Below are 18,223 nucleotides of genomic sequence, written 5' to 3' on the forward strand. Positions count from 1 at the left end.
GATTAGACACGTGTTACTGTTTGTTCGTACAATTGTATGTTTATGCTTTGGCAACAATGTTGTTTAAACTTTCATGCCAATAAAACTTTTTGAATTGAATTCAATTGAATTCAATAGCGACAACTCCGTGCACTCCAATGGACCTTTTTTTTCTTCCCCGGAAGTGAGCAGCAGAGGAATGGAGTCAATGGACCGTCTGTGTTGCACTTATGAAGGGTAAATAATCAGATGGTACATTATCAGCACATCTGAATCAAATCAACATGCGCATTAAAGCATGTCAGTGAATATATCCAAATAAATATTGTTTAGAAAGACACGTTTTGACTAACTACATAGAGTAACTACATAGGCACGTAAATCTGCTCTATTGTAAATCGATGCATTTATTGACTACTAATTACCAAAATCGCACTTCTGTAGCTCTGAATAGTGGATTTCCAATTGCGCGCCAAGAACTTCCGGGATCTATCTGGACGTGCAAGCGTTTTTGTGGACTTCCGCTGTCGCCTACTCTCTCTCTCGGCGGCTCTGCTTTTAACCAGCGCCACTGGCTCGCTGCCTCCGCTGTATTTGTTTTCATTCTGGGCATCCGACCAATCGCGGCGCGGCCTGGGAGGAGACCAGCCCGCCTTCGCTGGTGGACACGCCCTCTCTCTGTTCAAGGGAACACCGCTTCATACATACACTGTTGTTAGCGACGTAGCCTCTACGGTCAATTTCGATTTTTTTTTTTGACATTTCCATTCGCGACCACTTCTCCGAAAGTTCACTTTTCTTTTCTTTCCGGCCACGGCCCCGGTGAATGCACGAGAAGCGGCTCGGTGTTCGGGCGCCGTACCGCCGGTGTTTTTCGAGTTGTTGCCGGTGGCAGTCCTGAGAGGTAAGTTAAAGTAGTAGCTAGCTCGTTAGCCGAAGAGACCCTGTACTGATGGTAGGGCAGGGGGGGGGTTGGTTGTTGTGCTAACATAGCATTTTAGTGAGCTGCTACATAACCTTGCCGAGCAAAACCAGCTGGCGAGCTCACAGTGGCTCTTTCGATTCCACTGTCGCTCCACAAGAAGTGTATTTTTTTTTAATAACGCGAGTGTTTCCAGGAGCAAGCGCCTTTAGCTCGGCGGCTTCCACAACTTAAAGTCAAGCTAGCGAGCTAACAGCGACGACCATGAATTAGCCGACATGCTAACGCTAAAGCAGAGCGACCTGGCATCATGCAATTTAAAAAAAAATACATTCTCAGTTAGTTTCTCTTTTGCCGTGTTACAGTAATTCTCTGCCCACGTCGAGGTTGTCGTGAGATGCACACGACTGGCGGAGAACCGGTTCGTGTGACAGCACAGTGTGTCAATTTTTTTTTTCCTCCCCCCTGTCGAACTTCTCGCACAACTTGACGTTAATGCGACGTTAACGCTGAACAGAAGCTAAGTGTTAGCTTGTTGGCTAGCTGGCTGGCTGGCTAGCTAGCTAGCTAGCTAGCGTTCTCCCTCACCTCACCTCACCATGGCAGCGCTGCCACAACCGATTACCCGAGCATGTACATTTTTTTATTTCAGCTGCTCTAATGTAACGGCGGCATCTCGTGTGTGTGTGTATCAACCGAACAGCTGATCGCGTCGCCGCGTTTCGGCTGGGGTTTTTTTGTTGGACGTCAAGTACATCTTTCACGTCAGGCGAGCCGAGGCGCTCGCTCCCCGTTTAGAGAGGACTGTCAGCGGCGAGCTTCAGACACCACCACCACCACAACCCCCCTCCCCCCTCCTCCTCCTTCCTGCATTCACTGGTTCTTTCTGCCCTTATAAAAAGTCCGTGTTGACTCGCTTCGCCTCCTCACTTCGAGCTAGGACGAAAGCTACACAGCAGCCAGCCATCGGACAAGCGAAAGCGGGTCGGCTCACCGGGAGAGAGAAGAGAAAAAAAACAAAAAACCCCGGATAAGCTCGGTGTTTGGCAGAGAGGGGGAGGGGATGAGGCCGGGCTACAGCGAGCGACACGCCTGGGAAGTGTTTGGCTGGCGGATCAATGTTAGCTTCATTTTTTTCCTCTTTTTTTACAGCGGTAGTCGACAAATTTCGCCGTCTACAGTGTTTGACTCGCGTTTCGTCCGAGAATATTTGAATATGGACGTGCGGACAGACTCGATCGCGGCGACGGAAGACCGTTCGCTCGGTGCTGGTGGTGCAGCGGCAGTGGGGCAACAATGTCCGCTCCCCTCCGACCGCTCACCAACATGACGTCCGCCCAGGGAGCGTCCACAAATTACTTTTCTCCACATACACGTGTGGAGTGCATCGGAAGCTACACACACACACACACACACACACACACAGCCGGAGCTTGAGTCGTCTTAGAATTAATATTTTAAAAATATATAGATATATCTATAGATATATAGATATATATGTCTAAAAAAAATATGGAGCTCAACTTGCAGTCGCAGTAGTCAGATCCGATGTTTTTGTTTGTTTGTTTGAGTTTTTTTATTTGAATGCATACATTGATATGTTATTCATCAGCTGATTGAGGATCACATCTTTGTGTATTCCCTTTATCACCCTCATGAATATAAATTAGATATTTCATGAAATATTTGTTGTAAAATTCGGGATTGCTGAAATGCACCAAATCAAATTTGGTATTTACAGCTAATGCTTACAAAGCATCTTAACACTTTAAGTGAGATTTTTTTGATTATCAGTAAATGTAACTAGTGTGTGTGTGTGTGTGTATATATATATATATATATATATATATATATATATATATATATATATATATATATATATATATATATATATATATATATATATATATATATGTAAGGCGGCTGTCGTGCCTGGATTACAAAAGAAAACGCATTCAAGAGAAATGATTGTGGCAAGTCCTCATAACGAAGTAAGGACACATAATTATAAATATATGTTTATGGAAAAATTTAAAACTCAGTTATTTTTGTGTTTGTTAATTGAACAACGGCCCCTAACTGGCAACAGGCAGCCATTCTGCTGTCAGCAAGTCTATTAAGGGACAGACATAGGCAAGCTTTTTGTAAAATACATTTGTTTTTTTTGTTTTGATGAAGCAAGTTAGTTTTTTCTCTCCTTTTATTTACAGAGCTCTTTGCTTTGTGATTTGTCTTTATATTTTAAGTTTAAAACTTGATACATTTCTTAAGTGATATGCTGTTCCAAGTGTAAATTTAGTTTAAAAAAATTAAAGCATTTGAATAATTAAACAGTAATAATTAAACATTGCAACTTTTTTTTGATCAGGTAAACTGAAATTGTTTAACACAAGTGTGTCCACATACTGGCCCCTTTGTGGTGGGAAAGTTTTCACATCGGTGTTACTTCTCTCAGAACACCGTCAAACATCCAATATTCCGATTTTTTGTTGTTTCCCATGGGGACACACTTGGGAAACATTATTAGACAAATATATTCCAGTAAAGTGCTTTTTCTGCAAGCTATCTGTGCTTCACTTTAAAATACTTACTTGAAGTTCTTTAGTTTCAAAAGTTGACCTTTCCATTAATTATCACTGGTAAAATGATTATGGTCTTCCTTTGACATTTGTTTTTCTCTCTGTGTTTTTGCTAAATAAATATACATTGACTGCACCCGCTTGACAAATGCTCCAAACAATGTGCTTGTCTAAGCTCATAGACTAAGTATCTATTAGCAGCCTGTTAACTGTCCTTCTGTCTATGTTCTCTATAGCCCCCTTTGAGTATGTGTATACAATGAAGAGGCGCGTGGAGGACCAGGAACCAATATTTGCACCCCAGCAACAGCAATCACGCCGTCCCCCAGTCCAAGGTATTGCAGAGAGCTTCCAGCACCGGGCCCTCGCCCCGGCCCCAACCGTGATAGAGGCAGCCGCAGACAACATGCAGCCCTCCACCGGCATCCAGTATTCCCTCCCCCAGGGCTACCAGGTATGATGATGATGATATTATTAAAACAGTCGTTTTTCTTTTTTTAAACAAACTGTCTTTACAGATAATTTATAACTTGCTTTTACTGTGAGCTGATTGAACAAGAGAAAAGCGATAGCGCTGTACGTTTGACTGTCTGCCCATTAAAAAAGTTTTTATCAAAAGCTGAGCATCTGAATTCGATGTTAATAAAAATAAGTAGAATAGTGTTGAATTGTGAAGTTTTACAGGGTAAGATTCTTCATTTTTTATGTAATTGCAATAATATATGCATGACTTTTTAACCCACCAAGGACATAATAATAATCTTTTGAGGTGTATGGATCATGAGATATTTGTGAAATTTTCTTCCTACACAAGGTGCCTACAATGCCCCAGAGCACAAGTGGACATGGGCACAATCCAGTGCCACATGTTGGTCCCCATGCGCACAGTCTGTCAGTGCAGTCGCAGGGTCCCGCTGTGGTCCAAGGGCACGTTCATCCACCCGCACCCATAACGTCCACTCAAGGACAGCAGCAGTTTCAGCGACTGAAGGTACAACTACATGGACAAAGACACTTAACTGTTAAAATGTTTCCACCACCGTGAACTAAAAATGTCCATCTGGGCCAATTGTGATAAGCTGTGATAATAAAAAAAATCAATGAAACAAATAAAAAATAAAAACATATTTTACACAGTACAACACAAGACAATCTTTAACATTAACATGATAGACAATTTTGAACTTTTTGAATCTTTTCTGATTCATATATTAACGAAGTCCTCGGTGGTTACAGAAAATTCAGATTTTTGGGGATAAGGTTTGCCAACAGTTTCTCTCTCGTAGGTTGAAGATGCCTTGTCCTACCTGGATCAAGTGAAGCTGCAGTTTGGGAATCAGCCACAAGTTTATAATGATTTTCTTGATATTATGAAAGAGTTCAAGTCACAGAGGTGAGTTATAATTTTGTTGGAAAATTCAAAAAATATAATCTCTGTGTTAATAAGTTTTACAAGTTTTGACATGCAGAACAAAAATCTGTGGACCCAGTTGATGGTGAGTCAGTTAATTGCTATCTTTCATTCTGTTCCTACAGCATAGACACACCTGGAGTCATTAACCGCGTGTCCCAGCTCTTCAAGGGCCACCCAGACCTCATTATGGGTTTTAACACCTTCTTGCCCCCCGGATATAAGATTGAGGTCCAAACCAACGATCTAGTCAACGTGACCACGCCAGGTCAGATCCACTATATCACCCCTCATGGTATTTCTGTTCAGAACATCCCTATAAGTGGAGCACCCAGCCAACCTGCAAGCCATCACCAGCAACAGAGTCTGCCACAGGCTGGCCCACAGACTAACACCACCACCACCACCACCACCACCCCGCCCGTCCCCACCCAACCTGCTCCAAACAAAACCAGCAAGGTAAAATATACATTCTGCATACTCCACCGAAATCGTGTTGTGGTACTTTTTTCTTAGTTTTGTTTGTCTTAAAACACGCTCGTGCACTTCTTTTGTGTTCACCAGCCAATTCAGTCTCCAGCCCACACACCCACCAGCCAGCCCAATCCATCCATCCCCTCCTACGCCTCACCGCGCTCACCGTCGGCCCAGTCCCACACTCCCGTGAGCAGCACGCCGTCCGGTGGGCCACCTCTCCAGAACAACCAGCCTGTTGAGTTCAACCATGCTATAAACTATGTCAACAAGATCAAGAACCGCTTCCAGGGTCAGCCGGACATCTACAAAGCCTTCTTGGAAATCCTGCACACCTACCAGGTGAGGGAGTGCACACTAATTCAAAAAATATTCCAGCATATACCCAGCATATCTGTGTGCTTTGTCTGTCGGAGAAAGGAAACCTGGATACACCTAATGGTAATCTCACCATCTCTTTTTTAAATTTTTATTAAATAATCCAGAAGGAACAAAGAAATGCTAAAGAGGCAGCAGGTAACTACACACCAGCACTGACCGAGCAGGAGGTCTACACCCAGGTGGCAAGGCTCTTCAAGAACCAGGAGGACCTGCTCTCAGAGTTTGGACAGTTCCTGCCTGATGCCAACAGCTCACTGGTGAGTCTCTGTGAATTCTATCCTACACCGTGGCCCATTTTGACATGGACTTCATGAAATTAATGTGGTTTGTGTTGTTTGGCTGCGCAATCTGAAAATATTGTGTGCCAGGTGATAAGCAAAATTCCAGGAAATGCAGTAAATGACACATTTAAAACAACCACCTAGTCATATGTTCCCCGCATTCAGTAATTCCCTTCACTGCCTCTTGTTATGCCAGGACACGTTTTATTTTTTTATTTAAATTGTATTATTATTATTGTTCCAAAAGTTGACTGTATTTACACACACATTGTCATTGAACATTCTGCAATATTATTAAACCTTTTTTCAGCTGCTGTGCAAGACCGCCCCAGACAGGGCAGAGTCGGTGCGCAATGATCATGGCGGGACAGTGAAGAGACCCTTATTAAACAACAAGCAAAGGCTGAGCCAGAACGGCCTGCCTATCAGAAGACCACCCGGCGTGGGAGCCACACCGCCTGTCAAGGTACAAACTGCTCTACTTGTTTACAGTCCATGTATATTCAGCTTATTGTACCATTAATTTCTTTCCGCAATATTACAGTGGAAATAGTCAACATGCATTTTTGTCCAATTATGTCCCGTTTATACTATCAAGTTTAGACGATATTCAAAATAAAAGTTCACGAATACAGTTCAGCATGCAATACTTAATTTCATGACGTCTTTATTTACCCCTGCAGAAGAAACCCAAAATAATGGGGAAGGACCACAGCATGACTGAAGTCAGCAAACACAGCACCAGCACTGAAACTATGTTCTTTGAGAAGGTCAGTATTATTCTATTCAGCATGTCCTACAAAAACAAGGTAACGAGTGATGATTACCAAAATGTTAATGATATAATGAAATCAATTTGTTAATTTAGTGTTTGTTTTCTTTTTTGTGATCACTGAAACGGTTATCAGGTGAAGAAGGCTCTTCAGAGCTCTGAGGCGTATGACAACTTCCTGCGGTGTCTGCACATCTTCAATCAGGAAGTCATTTCACGCGCTGAGCTGGTCCAGTTGGTCATCCCCTTTCTTGGGTGAGTTTATATGCACATGTGGTCCGTCCTACAACCACCCCAGGCCTGTAGCCCCATTATTGATTGATCATTATACATATACGCCTGAGAGTAATGACAACAAAGATCATTCTCTTCTGTTCTGTTCTTCTATTTTATCTACAGAAAATTCCCAGAGCTTTTCACTTGGTTCAAAAACTTCCTTGGCTACCGAGAGTCTAGCCACGGGGAGCCAAGCCACGCGGAGAGTTTACCCAAGGAGCGTGCGACAGAGGGCATCGCCATGGAGATTGACTACGCTTCTTGCAAGAGGCTGGGGTCCAGTTATAGAGCACTGCCGAAGAGCTACCAGCAACCGAAGTGCACAGGAAGGACACCTCTGTGCCGAGAGGTGAGTCACCGCAGGAAGCCTGCTTATCCAAATGTGGACCTGTCATATAAACCTATTAAATCTCTCCCAGATAGGGCCACCAACCACACTGGTGTCAATGTATACGGCTTGGGCCACAGCGGCGGCTTTACAAACTCTTATATGGGCGGCTGTGGCTCGGGAGCTAGAGTCGGTCGTCTAACCAACCCGAAGGTCGGCAGTTTCGATCCCAGCTTCCCCCAAGTCCGCATGCCGATGTGTCCTTGGGCCAGACACTTAACCCTGAATCGCCTCTGGTAGCTCTTCTGGTAGTGTATGGATGTGATAGAAAAGAAGCACGGTACATAGCAGAGCTGTATGAATGTGTATGAATGTGACGTGAGTGATCTATAAGACTAGAAAAACGCTATATAAAATATAGTCTATTAACCATCGGTTCCACAGCTAAATTAATGTTTTTTTTTATGGAAATTGTAATTATTATGTATGTTCTCTTGCAGGTTCTGAATGACACGTGGGTGTCGTTTCCATCGTGGTCCGAGGATTCTACATTTGTGAGCTCCAAGAAGACTCAATACGAGGAGCACATTTACAGATGTGAAGATGAGCGCTTTGAGGTGAGGAACATTCAGTCCACCCCTGAGTCCAAAAAAAGTAGGTTCTTGTATGGTTGGAAAAATGTGTGCATAACCCCTCTTCATCAGTTGTGTATAAAGTACTTACATGCTATACTTGAGTAAGAGTAAAGATATCTTTCTTGAATAGAAGTAAAAGCTACCCATAAAAAAATTACTTGAGTAAAAGTCTTAAAGTAGCTTAATCAAATGTACTATCAAAGGTAAAAGTACAAAGACACAAAACAGACAAAAATTCTTCAATTTAAACTTTATTATCAGTACTATATCTCCTAAAGCCAACATATTTTGTGATCTAATTTTATTTTGTAGCGAGTAACGATGTTGTCCTATGATAATGTAGCGCAGTAAAAGTATGTATTTTTTTCTTGATAATGTACTGTAAATGTCAACGTTGAAATAAATATAAAAACTCAAGTAAAGGATAGATACTCCCAAAATCTACTTAAGTACTGTCGTAGGTCAAGTACCTGTCCTTACTTTACACCCCTGCTCTGCATGATTTGCTTTAGACCTGGATATAGTTGATCTTATGTGTCAATAATTTCGCTTTCATTTCGTCCCGTTTAGCTGGATGTGGTGTTGGAGTCCAACCTTGCCACGATACGAGCCCTGGAGGCAGTGCAGCGGAAGCTTTCGCGGATGTCTGCCGAGGAGCAGCTGCGCTTCAAGCTGGACAACACAATGGGGGGCGCCTCAGAGGTCATCCACCGTAAAGCTATCCAGAGGATATATGGGGACAAGGCCCATGACATCATCGACGGCCTCAAGAGGAACCCAGCTGTGTCTGTCCCCATTGTGCTGAAAAGGTTACTGGACTAACTTTAAGTTTCATATCTGCCTCGGGTCAGGGCTTAACGGTCGTTCATATTTTATACGATTTGGTTTAAGACCACTGTTGTGTGTGTGTCACTCTTTCAGGTTAAAGATGAAGGACGAGGAGTGGAGAGAAGCACAGAGAGGCTTCAACAAAATCTGGCGGGAGCAGAATGAAAAGTATTACCTGAAGTCACTTGACCATCAAGGCATCAACTTCAAGCAGAATGACACCAAAGTGCTGCGCTCAAAGACCTTGCTCAATGAAATTGAGTTGCTGTATGATGATGTGAGTAAACGTGTTCTCTTCACAATAACTGGTCAGAAGGCGGAAAACCCGCTGGGTCATTGGGATGTGCTTTTGACAACACAGTCGAATTTAGTTTTTGAAGAAAATTCATCCCAGTCTTCTCCTGTTTTGTGTCTTGCAGCGCCAGGAGCGAGCGGCCGAGGAAAACGCCACGCTGCCGCCCAGTGGCCCGCACATTACCCTGACCTACGACGACAGCCAGATCCTGGAAGACGCTGCTGCCCTCATCATCCACCACGTCAAAAGACAGGTGGGCATCCAGAAAGAGGACAAGTACAAGATCAAACAGATCATCCACCACTTCATCCCCGACCTGCTGTTTGCGCGGCGAGGCGAGCTCTCTGACGTGGAGGAGGAGGAGGACGAGGAGGAGGAGGAAGACACGGAGATGGACCAGGACAGCCCCAAGAAGCACAACGGTTTGCCCGGCGGCAGCCCGTCCAAGTCGAAGCTCCTCTTCGGCAGCATGACCGCTCAGAAGCTACGGGGCTCAGACGATGCCTATAACCTGTTCTTCGTGAACAACTACTGGTACATCTTCCTTCGTCTCCACCACATCCTCTGCTCACGTATGCTGAGGATCTACGGGCAAGCCGAGAAGCAGATTGAGGAGGACGCCCGTGAGCGTGAGTGGGAAAGGGAGGTGTTGGGGCTCAAGAGAGACAAGAATGAAAATCCAGCGATACAACTGAAGATGAAGGAGCCGAGTAAGTGAGAAAACCACCAACCAGTGGTTTGATCTTTAATGCTTTACCATAAGTTTTAATTTAACATCCTCACTAACTCTTAACTTTTTCCTACCTGCAGTGGATGTCGAAGTGGAGGACTACTACTCTGTGTTTCTGGAAATGGTGCGCAACCTTTTGGACGGAAACATGGAGCCAGCTCAGTACGAGGACTCCCTGAGGGAAATGTTCACCATCCATGCCTACATTGCCTTCACCATGGATAAACTCATCCAGAGCATCGTCCGTCAGGTCGGCACTTCATATGCGATACGATTCAGACAAACCCTTAACTTCTGCACTGCAAGTAGTTAGATTCAGATTCTTACTTCACTTACTGTGTTTGATTTGAACAGGAAGCAAAGAAATGGGTTTTTATCTGTCTTGGTACAAAGTGAACAGTGAGCACGAGGGCCTGACATTAACATTATAACAAATTAAAAGAAAAGACAAGGGACAACTACTCATAAGGAAATATGTCTTTGTAAATGTATATGTTTTGAAATGCAGACATGCTTAAACATTAGAAAAAGTGAAATATATATATTTTAGGGACGTGGATTGATCAGATAGCGATTCATGAAATCGATCTTGTACAATTTCGAGGAAAATTTGTCATTTTATCTGAATTTTCCCAGACAGAACTGGGACATTGGAATTGAATTGATTCAGGGAATCAGTGAAAACTTTGTGATAATGAACCAGTAACCCTAAAGTAACTGAATGTGCTCCTGTCACATACAACCTCTGCATCGATCATCATTGATTCGCATGGTTGCCGAAAACTTAAACCTTTGTTCTTTCACAGCTCCAGCACCTCGTCACCGACGACGTGTGTTCACGAGTGACGGACGTGTACCTGAGCGAATGTGCCAACAAGGCGACGGGGGGCACACTATCCACGCAGACGTCCAGGGCCACGGCAGAGGGCGTCTACCAGCGCAAGGCAGAGCAGCTTATGTCGGATGAGAACTGCTTCAAGGTACCAGAAACCCAGTAGTTAGAGATAACCTTGTTAATCAGTTCAAAATATCCTTGAACTCTTGTGTAACTCTGCTGCAATTGCTTGTGTTCTGTCTAGTTGGTGTTTGGAAAGAGCCGAGGATCTGTCAGCCTGGCCATGGAGCTGCTGGACACGGAGGAGGAGAACTCCGATGAGCCAGCAGATGCCGAGGTAAATCTCACTCAGTGTGTGACATACACCACATTGCCACATTTTTGTTTTTCACACACATCATCGCTGCTACGTTTACATCTGCCGACCTCTACTGTCTTTCCGAGCGCTTAAAAATGAGAAGTTTGGAAACACAGCTCGCCCCCTGTTTTTAGTATGAAAACTCCGGGGTCGTGTTGTAGAATGGACAGGTGAAAATGGGGACGTTTGGAAAATGACGACGCAGTCACCTGCATTCGCTTCCTGATTGGTTCTTATCAGTCGTGACTCGATTACCAGCTGTAAATGCAAAACATTTTAAACACTGACTGTCAAAGCTAGTTTAACCTCATCAAGAAATCCCTGCTTTTACTTTTCACCATTTGCTTTTCCCCGTTCGTAGTCTTTACATCAACTATGCAACCGACTGAACAGTAGACAATCTGTTTCCTGTTTCCATCGCTACGCACATGTCCATTGTTTGTGTTTTCAAGTGTGTTAGCATGGACCAGGATTATTAATAAAACGGCGCTGAAACAATCTTTTTTAGTTTTAAAATGCCATTTTCACCATCACCATCTGTTGGATATTTTTGCGAGATGGCTAATATTCCATCTGAGGTTAATGGGAGCTTGATTGTGAATAATAATGGGATGTATTAGTATGTCTGAGATATTTGGGAATTAATTAAGTAACCTGCCCATTTGAGAACCGGTGTGATTCACTATTTCTTTTGTTCTGTTCTATCCTCCGCAGAGGTGGTCCGACTACGTGAGCAGATACCTGAACTCAGATTCCGCGTCCCCAGAGCTGCGTGAACATCTGGCCCAGAAGCCGGTGTTCCTCCCCAGGTGAGGCTCCAGCCATGTCCCCTCCTTCTCCCCCCCACACTCTTGTCTACACACTTTTAAGCGTCTTTCCCCGAGGCACTAGTCGGCCGAGCAGCCACTCCACTGTCGCCAAGCCAAACCACCACCTGCCAAAATACAACTCGTTTTCTGAGCTAGAAACAAACAGTGGTTTACTTCTGCACAAGCCTGACTTCACGAAGCTTTCCTCTGGTCACAGAACTTGTGGGCATCAAAGCATTCTTCTAGTGACAGACAAACACGAAAGGTCTCGAGAAGGTTAATTAAAAAAAGAGAAACTGCAGTGACACACTGCGGTTGCTGAACGTCCCCTCTGTCTGTTCCCGATCTCATTGGCCATTAATGTGATATTTTCAGTTTCCGACCTCTGCCTCACATGAAGATTGCACTTTACATGGCCATCTTTTTAAAAAAAAAAAAAAAAAAAAAAAGGAAAGAAAAAGAAAAATAATGGAATTTATTTATTCATCGATTCAGTTCCTTTTTAATGGAAATTTTATTTATTAATAATAAGGTTTTTTAAAAAAAGGTTTTGGCTTGATTGTGGGTTTTGAATGTCCACATTAGGCACAGGGCGGCTCCCAGGAAAATTTGGTTTTTGAATTTGTTTCTCAACATTGTATTGAATTCAAATTGTGATTTCCATTGTGTAACATAAGGACAAAAGTCGTTGAATGCACAAGCCGAGAGTAAAACAAGTGGGTCCCACCTTTTTTTGTCATTTTATTTCGTGTTTTTTTTTTTTTCTACAACAACCTGTGACCTGAGTTTGAGAGACTGAAGCTCTTCTTGTGTCGGACCTGAGAGACTTTGTGGCGAGGGGGACGGCGGAGTCGCGGTTTCCCCTTTTTTTCTACCTTTATCATGCCCTTTTTGTTTGTGATTGTACTCAGATCAAAAGGTCCTGTGTGTGACTTAATCACTGTTTGCAACTGTAAATGTTGAAATGTCAATATATTTAAGTCTGTTATACCCAGTGTTATGTTTGTAATAATTTTCAGTGGAAATGGTGAACTCCCGTTGCAACTTTTTGTTGTGGGTGAGATTCTCTTCTTTTTTTTTAATTTCTTTTTTTTTTCCACTGGTTTGACAGAGATTAGTGCTCATATGTTTTTTAAAAACTCTGGTCAAGCACATTATCTGCAACACTTGTACAGAGGAGTAGGGTTTGTAAATAAAAATGATCGTCTAAATTGTATGTTCACATGTTGGTGTATTTCTTTCCTGACACCGTAGAGCTTGTGCGTGGAGGCGTACGTGTGTCCCGAAGCTCCAGATGAGTGTTGCACATAAAAAATCTGTTGTTGTTTTGTTTTTGTTTTGTTTTTTTGGTGCTTTTTGAGTTTTTAGTTTCTTTGAGATGGCTGTCCATTACCATACACATTTCAAAAGGCTTTTTAAATCACACCGAAAGAAAAAAAATAATCTTGCTCTTAGTTGTCTCTTAACCCATTGCATAAAGCTGATGCCTGACTGTGATTTATCAGTGGGCTCACCCACATCCTTTTTATTCATTTATTATATTTCATTTCTTGATTGGTTTTATTTCCTCATCAAATCTATGAGAGATCAGCAGCACAAGAGGTCAAAGGACCTGCACTGGCAGCGGCAAAATTCCAGTTTCTTTTTGCAGTTGTGTTGGGTCTTCATCTCATGATCATGACACTCGGTACATTGTTGGTGAAAGAATGTGCACATCGAAATATTCTCAGCATATTCATATATATATATATATTTTTTTACTTGTAATTGGCCTCACTGTCGTGTCTTTTAAGTGGAGCCCTGAATGCAAAAAATATGCTTCACGGTTTCAGTCCTCGCTCACCTGAAACCCCTGTGGTAAGTACACATTTAAAACTTTCATTCAGGTGGGGGTGAATTATTACATTTTATTATTTTATTACCTGCACAAAAATCGGGTTCAATTACGTATTTGTTCTTGCCAAGCATATTTAGATGGAAGTACAGTATGAGTCTGTGCAACGGAAGTGCACTGTACAGAAATATTCCGACTGCTGCCTCTGCTGCTCTTATAGATCCCACATTTCCCCCCGATCGATTTGACCCCCGCCCGCTCTAGTTCTGTTACTCGGTGAGTTGCAAATGCATGGGTTTAACAAAATTTCCGCCTGCAGGGACAGTCCTCTCAAATTTGACTATGCTCTTCTCAAGTTTTTTTTGAGTACTGTGGCCGACCACATCCCGTAGACTTTAAAAAATCTGTCACAATGCAGAACTGTGTCGTGTAACGGTGAATGTGGACACTAGCAGATTTCTAGACAACTTTTGTGAACTTTTTTGGACGTGCGGAGTAAATCAAAAAGGAATTTTTCCGCCGCGATCGCGGTCAGTGTTCCTCACGTCTGTCGATCTGTTTTGGACTTCCAGGAATTTGAGACGGATAAGGAAGTGCCAGAGAGGATGGGAGCAACTGCAGCAGGAGCGGATGACCCGGGCCCCCTCGGACACGTCGCAGGACGGCGACGGTGAGCTGAAGATGGAGTGCATGTTCAAGCTCAACTCCTACAAGATGGTGTACGTGTGCAAGTCCGAGGACTACATGTACAGGCACACGGCGCTCACACGGGCACATCAGGTAAACACTTCTCCTGGCTCTTATTAATACTGGAACAGGCAGCTCTTAAATGCAATAACAATATTTGAATGATACATGTTAAATAAACATTGTTATCTCCGCCAGTCAAATATTTATTCACCAAATACAATCAGATGTCCTTGTTGGACAGACGGATCATATCCTATTTTGGCAGAGATATTGGCAGTGAAATTATTTTCATATTTCCTTTTTTTTCCCCCATTATCACAAAAGTAAAATGACTTTTGATTCCAAGATCCAATGTTCTGCTTATAGAAGTAACTTATCTAGCAGGAATAAGAACCTGTTACTTTGGTTAAAATGTAACTATAACGACAAATTCATACCTTCTTAATTATGTCTTTATCTTTATCTATCTATAGTTAGAAGATTCTCTAGCATTTGAGGTTTTTTCAACTATTATTTACAAATGATTGTTCAATTTTTTCATGTTGTTTGTAATGTTTCTAATTAGTATTTTTCTTTTTCACTCTTTAAGTCAGTCTGTAAATACTTTTATTATACGTATTCATTTTTTAATCCCATAATGTGCCCTTCGGGACAGGTATTATCAGTTTTGATGAAAAATGAATAAATATACCGAGGCACTTATTGTTGAAAATGAATAAGGCTTTTATTAGTGTAGCTAAAGAATGGCAAAGATTAAAAAAAGGCACACAGGCCTTCATCAGAAGTGGGGACCCTTTTTAATGTGTCCGCATCAAGAGTGCCTCGGTATATTTCTTTTTATGCGTGAACTTGAGATGAGATGATCAATTTAACAGACTGGAAAAAACATTGTCACAGTTCATACATAATACAATTATATATATTTTTTTGGGTCATATTCTGTGTGTGTGTGTGTGTGTGTGTGTGTGTGTGTGTGTGTGTGTGTGTGTGTGTGTGTGTGTGTGTGTGTGTGTGTGTGTGTGTGTGTGTGTGTGTGTGTGTGTGTGTGTGTGTGTGTGTGTGTGTGTGTGTGTGTGTGTGTGTGTGTGTGTGTGTGTGTGTTGATTAGGACTCTTTTCTAGTTGGATTATTTATATATCAGGAACATTTAGCAGCACAACAAGTCCAAATCTCATTTCCTCTTTTCCTTTTGACATTTCTTTTTGACGCCACCTGAATGAGATGTTTGTCTTCAGACATATTTCTGTGGCTTTTACTTTGAAATGTTTTCCCAGTAGCTGGGCCGCGTTGTTCATGCTTGACGTCTCTTTTCAGTCCCACGAGCGGGTGAACAACCGCCTGCACCGACGCTTCCACCGCTGGCTGGACACCTGGGCCAAAGAGCACGTGACGGGCGACATGGCCGCCGACAGCCGCAGGTGGCTGATGGGAGACCGACGAGAGGACATGTTGCCCTGCACCACCACGTGCAGCCCGGAGGTCCTCAATTACCTCAACGTGAACAAGTACCGGGTGAAGTACAGAACTCTGTAGTCTCTCAGGTCCGAGGACGAACTGTGGCGGTGACCCGTCGTCACAACGACAAAAACTTCGAGAGATGAATTATATATTAAAACAGCAGCTTCGTGCGCAGCTCTCCAACCTGCCGTTACTGGATTCAGTTGCCAAAAACTTTCACATGGGATGTAAATATTCCACTTTCGGTTTTTTACAAATGTGTAGGAGCCGTTTCATGAACGTTGTCTTTCACTTCCAAGCTTTCACCACAAATTCTGCCATTTATGTGAAATAGATGCTTTCCGCAGGTTTTTTGCTGCCACTATATATTAAATAGAGATATTTACATGAGATGAATTTAAGAAGAGTGACTCAAAAGTTTCAACAACAAGAAGCTACGCAAGGAAAAACTCATTTTCAACCTAACAGTGAATTAAAGGGGCAGTACGCGATTTTGGAGAAAGCTCGCCTCTCTTCGTTGTTGTTGTTGTTGTTGATGACGCCGCGACCTCGGGAACATGAGACAGACGCGCTGACCACGAGGCTAAAACCCTTGTGTCCTTTTGTCTGTCACTGGCACGTCTCAAGGTGTCCGGTGCACGCACAGAACCGACTGCTACCGATTTTTACAAAACCTGTATTGGGTTTAAATCGCTTACTGCCCCTCAAAGTGTTTTTTTTGTCATCATTTTACAAATCAAAACAAATCACCTCAGCGTTTTTCTTTACGTAGCGCGAAGAGGTCGCCGTTACCTCGGTCACAATCTTCGCTCTCGGAGCTCTTCGTCCTGCCTTCCGGCTGTAAACTTGTACATGATGAATGTTTTTCCTTTTTTTTTTTCGCCGATGAAGGTGTAGCTGGCAAACTGCAGGTGCTCGGAATCAGTGCAATGCCAGCAGTGAGTATCAAGCGTAATAATTTATGGCCGCCCAAATATTTTTGTGTAAATACGTTGTTAATATCTAGAATTTTTTGTTTGTTTGTTTAAAAAAAACAAAAAAAAATCAAACATTTCTGCGTAGCGTCAATTAACACGCGCTTAGTGTGAAACTTTCCTTCGAGGTTTCAGAGGAGTTTATCAAGAAAATGTTACATTTTATCTGTTTGTTTTTTTTACCAAAGGATGTTAATTAGAGACGACACTTTGTGGCGCGTCCAACGTTTTGTCCCTCAAGTCCTGGATTAGTCGTGAAATCGCCCGTTTTATACGCTCCGAGCCCTTTTCCCAGCGTCACGTGAGGTTTTAAGGTGATTGAATGTAGCCGAGCAGCAACTTCTCCTTTTAGAAAAGTCCAGCGTTTTGTCCAATGTTCAGAGTAATGAAGTCCTAACAGTGCTATCAACTGTTTCTTGTATTTCAAATTTTTTTGTGTGCAAACGTCACAGTCTGACCGGGCGACAACATGGGTTCATAACAACCCACACGTGCGCTGTGTTTCTTCTTTTTATGATGTACAGTAGGTTGATAGGTCATCCATGTGACTTGTGTACAGTAAAAAAAAACAACAAGCGAGCAATAATTCCTCCGGTTGCAGATTTATTTTAAGCCGAAAACAAATATCTGCTGAAATACAGATGTGAATGTTGTATTCCCTTTGAAAGGAGGGATGTAAACTGAGGGTTTCTATTTATTGAATTTTTCCTCTTTTAATAAAAACTGGAAATGGCCGCTGCAGATGTCGTGGTTAAAGGTTGAGATGGGAAGATAGTCCATCGCGCTGATGTGTGTCTCACATTGGAAATCAAATCATAAGCAACAGGCTTTTATCTCACATGAGGAAATCAGTCTGATCCTTCTGATGTTTTGACAAAGGGCCGGATTGAAACGTGTGACTAGTTCAATATTTGGCAACACTCCTCAGATAGAAAATGGGAAAAAAAAAAAAGAATTTCACCTGAACTCTCAATTTGTCAGGAACATAACCGGCTGTAGACAATCCTGCAACACTTTATTACTCTGGTTTTTATTTCTTTTTATAACTGTGCTGTGTGTTTTTTTGTCATGGAATACCATAGGAAGTGGCGTGGGGAGCTGATTGTACATAAAAGACATCGTCTGTACCTCGTCCAATGTTTCTCTTCTCCCGCTATTATGATGTTGTACGTTGTACATGAGTGTTAGTACGGTGTTTTGCATTAAAAAAAACTGTCCTTTGAATAGACACAGACTCAGCTCACCACTTCCTTTGTCAGTGTTCGCATTGCGGGGCAATCTGCGGCTCTCGAGAACGTCTGGTTGAACTGCTGCAGCTCCACGACACAATGTTGGATTTCGTTTTGTTAGAAGTAAAAAGCAGTCTCGTGATTT

At 42.7% G+C, this 18,223-nt stretch overlaps 1 protein-coding gene across 3 annotated transcripts; it reads left to right on the top strand.

Moving 5' to 3' along the window:
- Window positions 1–640: 640 nt before the first annotated feature.
- Window positions 641–18,077, top strand: LOC118302610 (paired amphipathic helix protein Sin3a-like). 3 transcript variants are annotated; one of them, XM_047331612.1, is made up of 21 exons: window positions 641–883; window positions 3,717–3,934; window positions 4,295–4,471; window positions 4,767–4,873; window positions 5,017–5,350; window positions 5,456–5,707; window positions 5,851–6,003; window positions 6,338–6,493; window positions 6,711–6,797; window positions 6,936–7,054; window positions 7,199–7,424; window positions 7,904–8,020; window positions 8,609–8,847; window positions 8,960–9,143; window positions 9,286–9,871; window positions 9,972–10,141; window positions 10,698–10,871; window positions 10,971–11,063; window positions 11,799–11,893; window positions 14,300–14,507; window positions 15,732–18,077. In XM_047331612.1, exons 2-21 carry the CDS (start codon window positions 3,740–3,742, stop codon window positions 15,948–15,950), a joined length of 3,891 nt encoding a protein of 1,296 aa, XP_047187568.1. In that variant the 5' UTR covers window positions 641–883; window positions 3,717–3,739; the 3' UTR covers window positions 15,951–18,077. The 3 variants fall into 3 exon arrangements, with proteins under 3 accessions (XP_047187568.1, XP_035484793.2, XP_047187569.1); XM_035628900.2 differs by lacking the exon at window positions 641–883 and adding an exon at window positions 1,836–2,021; XM_047331613.1 differs by lacking the exon at window positions 641–883 and adding an exon at window positions 2,870–2,892.
- The last annotated feature ends 146 nt before the right edge of the window (window positions 18,078–18,223 follow it).

Source organism: Scophthalmus maximus, chromosome 4, assembly GCF_022379125.1.
Source record: "Scophthalmus maximus strain ysfricsl-2021 chromosome 4, ASM2237912v1, whole genome shotgun sequence".
Lineage (NCBI taxonomy): Eukaryota > Metazoa > Chordata > Actinopteri > Pleuronectiformes > Scophthalmidae > Scophthalmus > Scophthalmus maximus.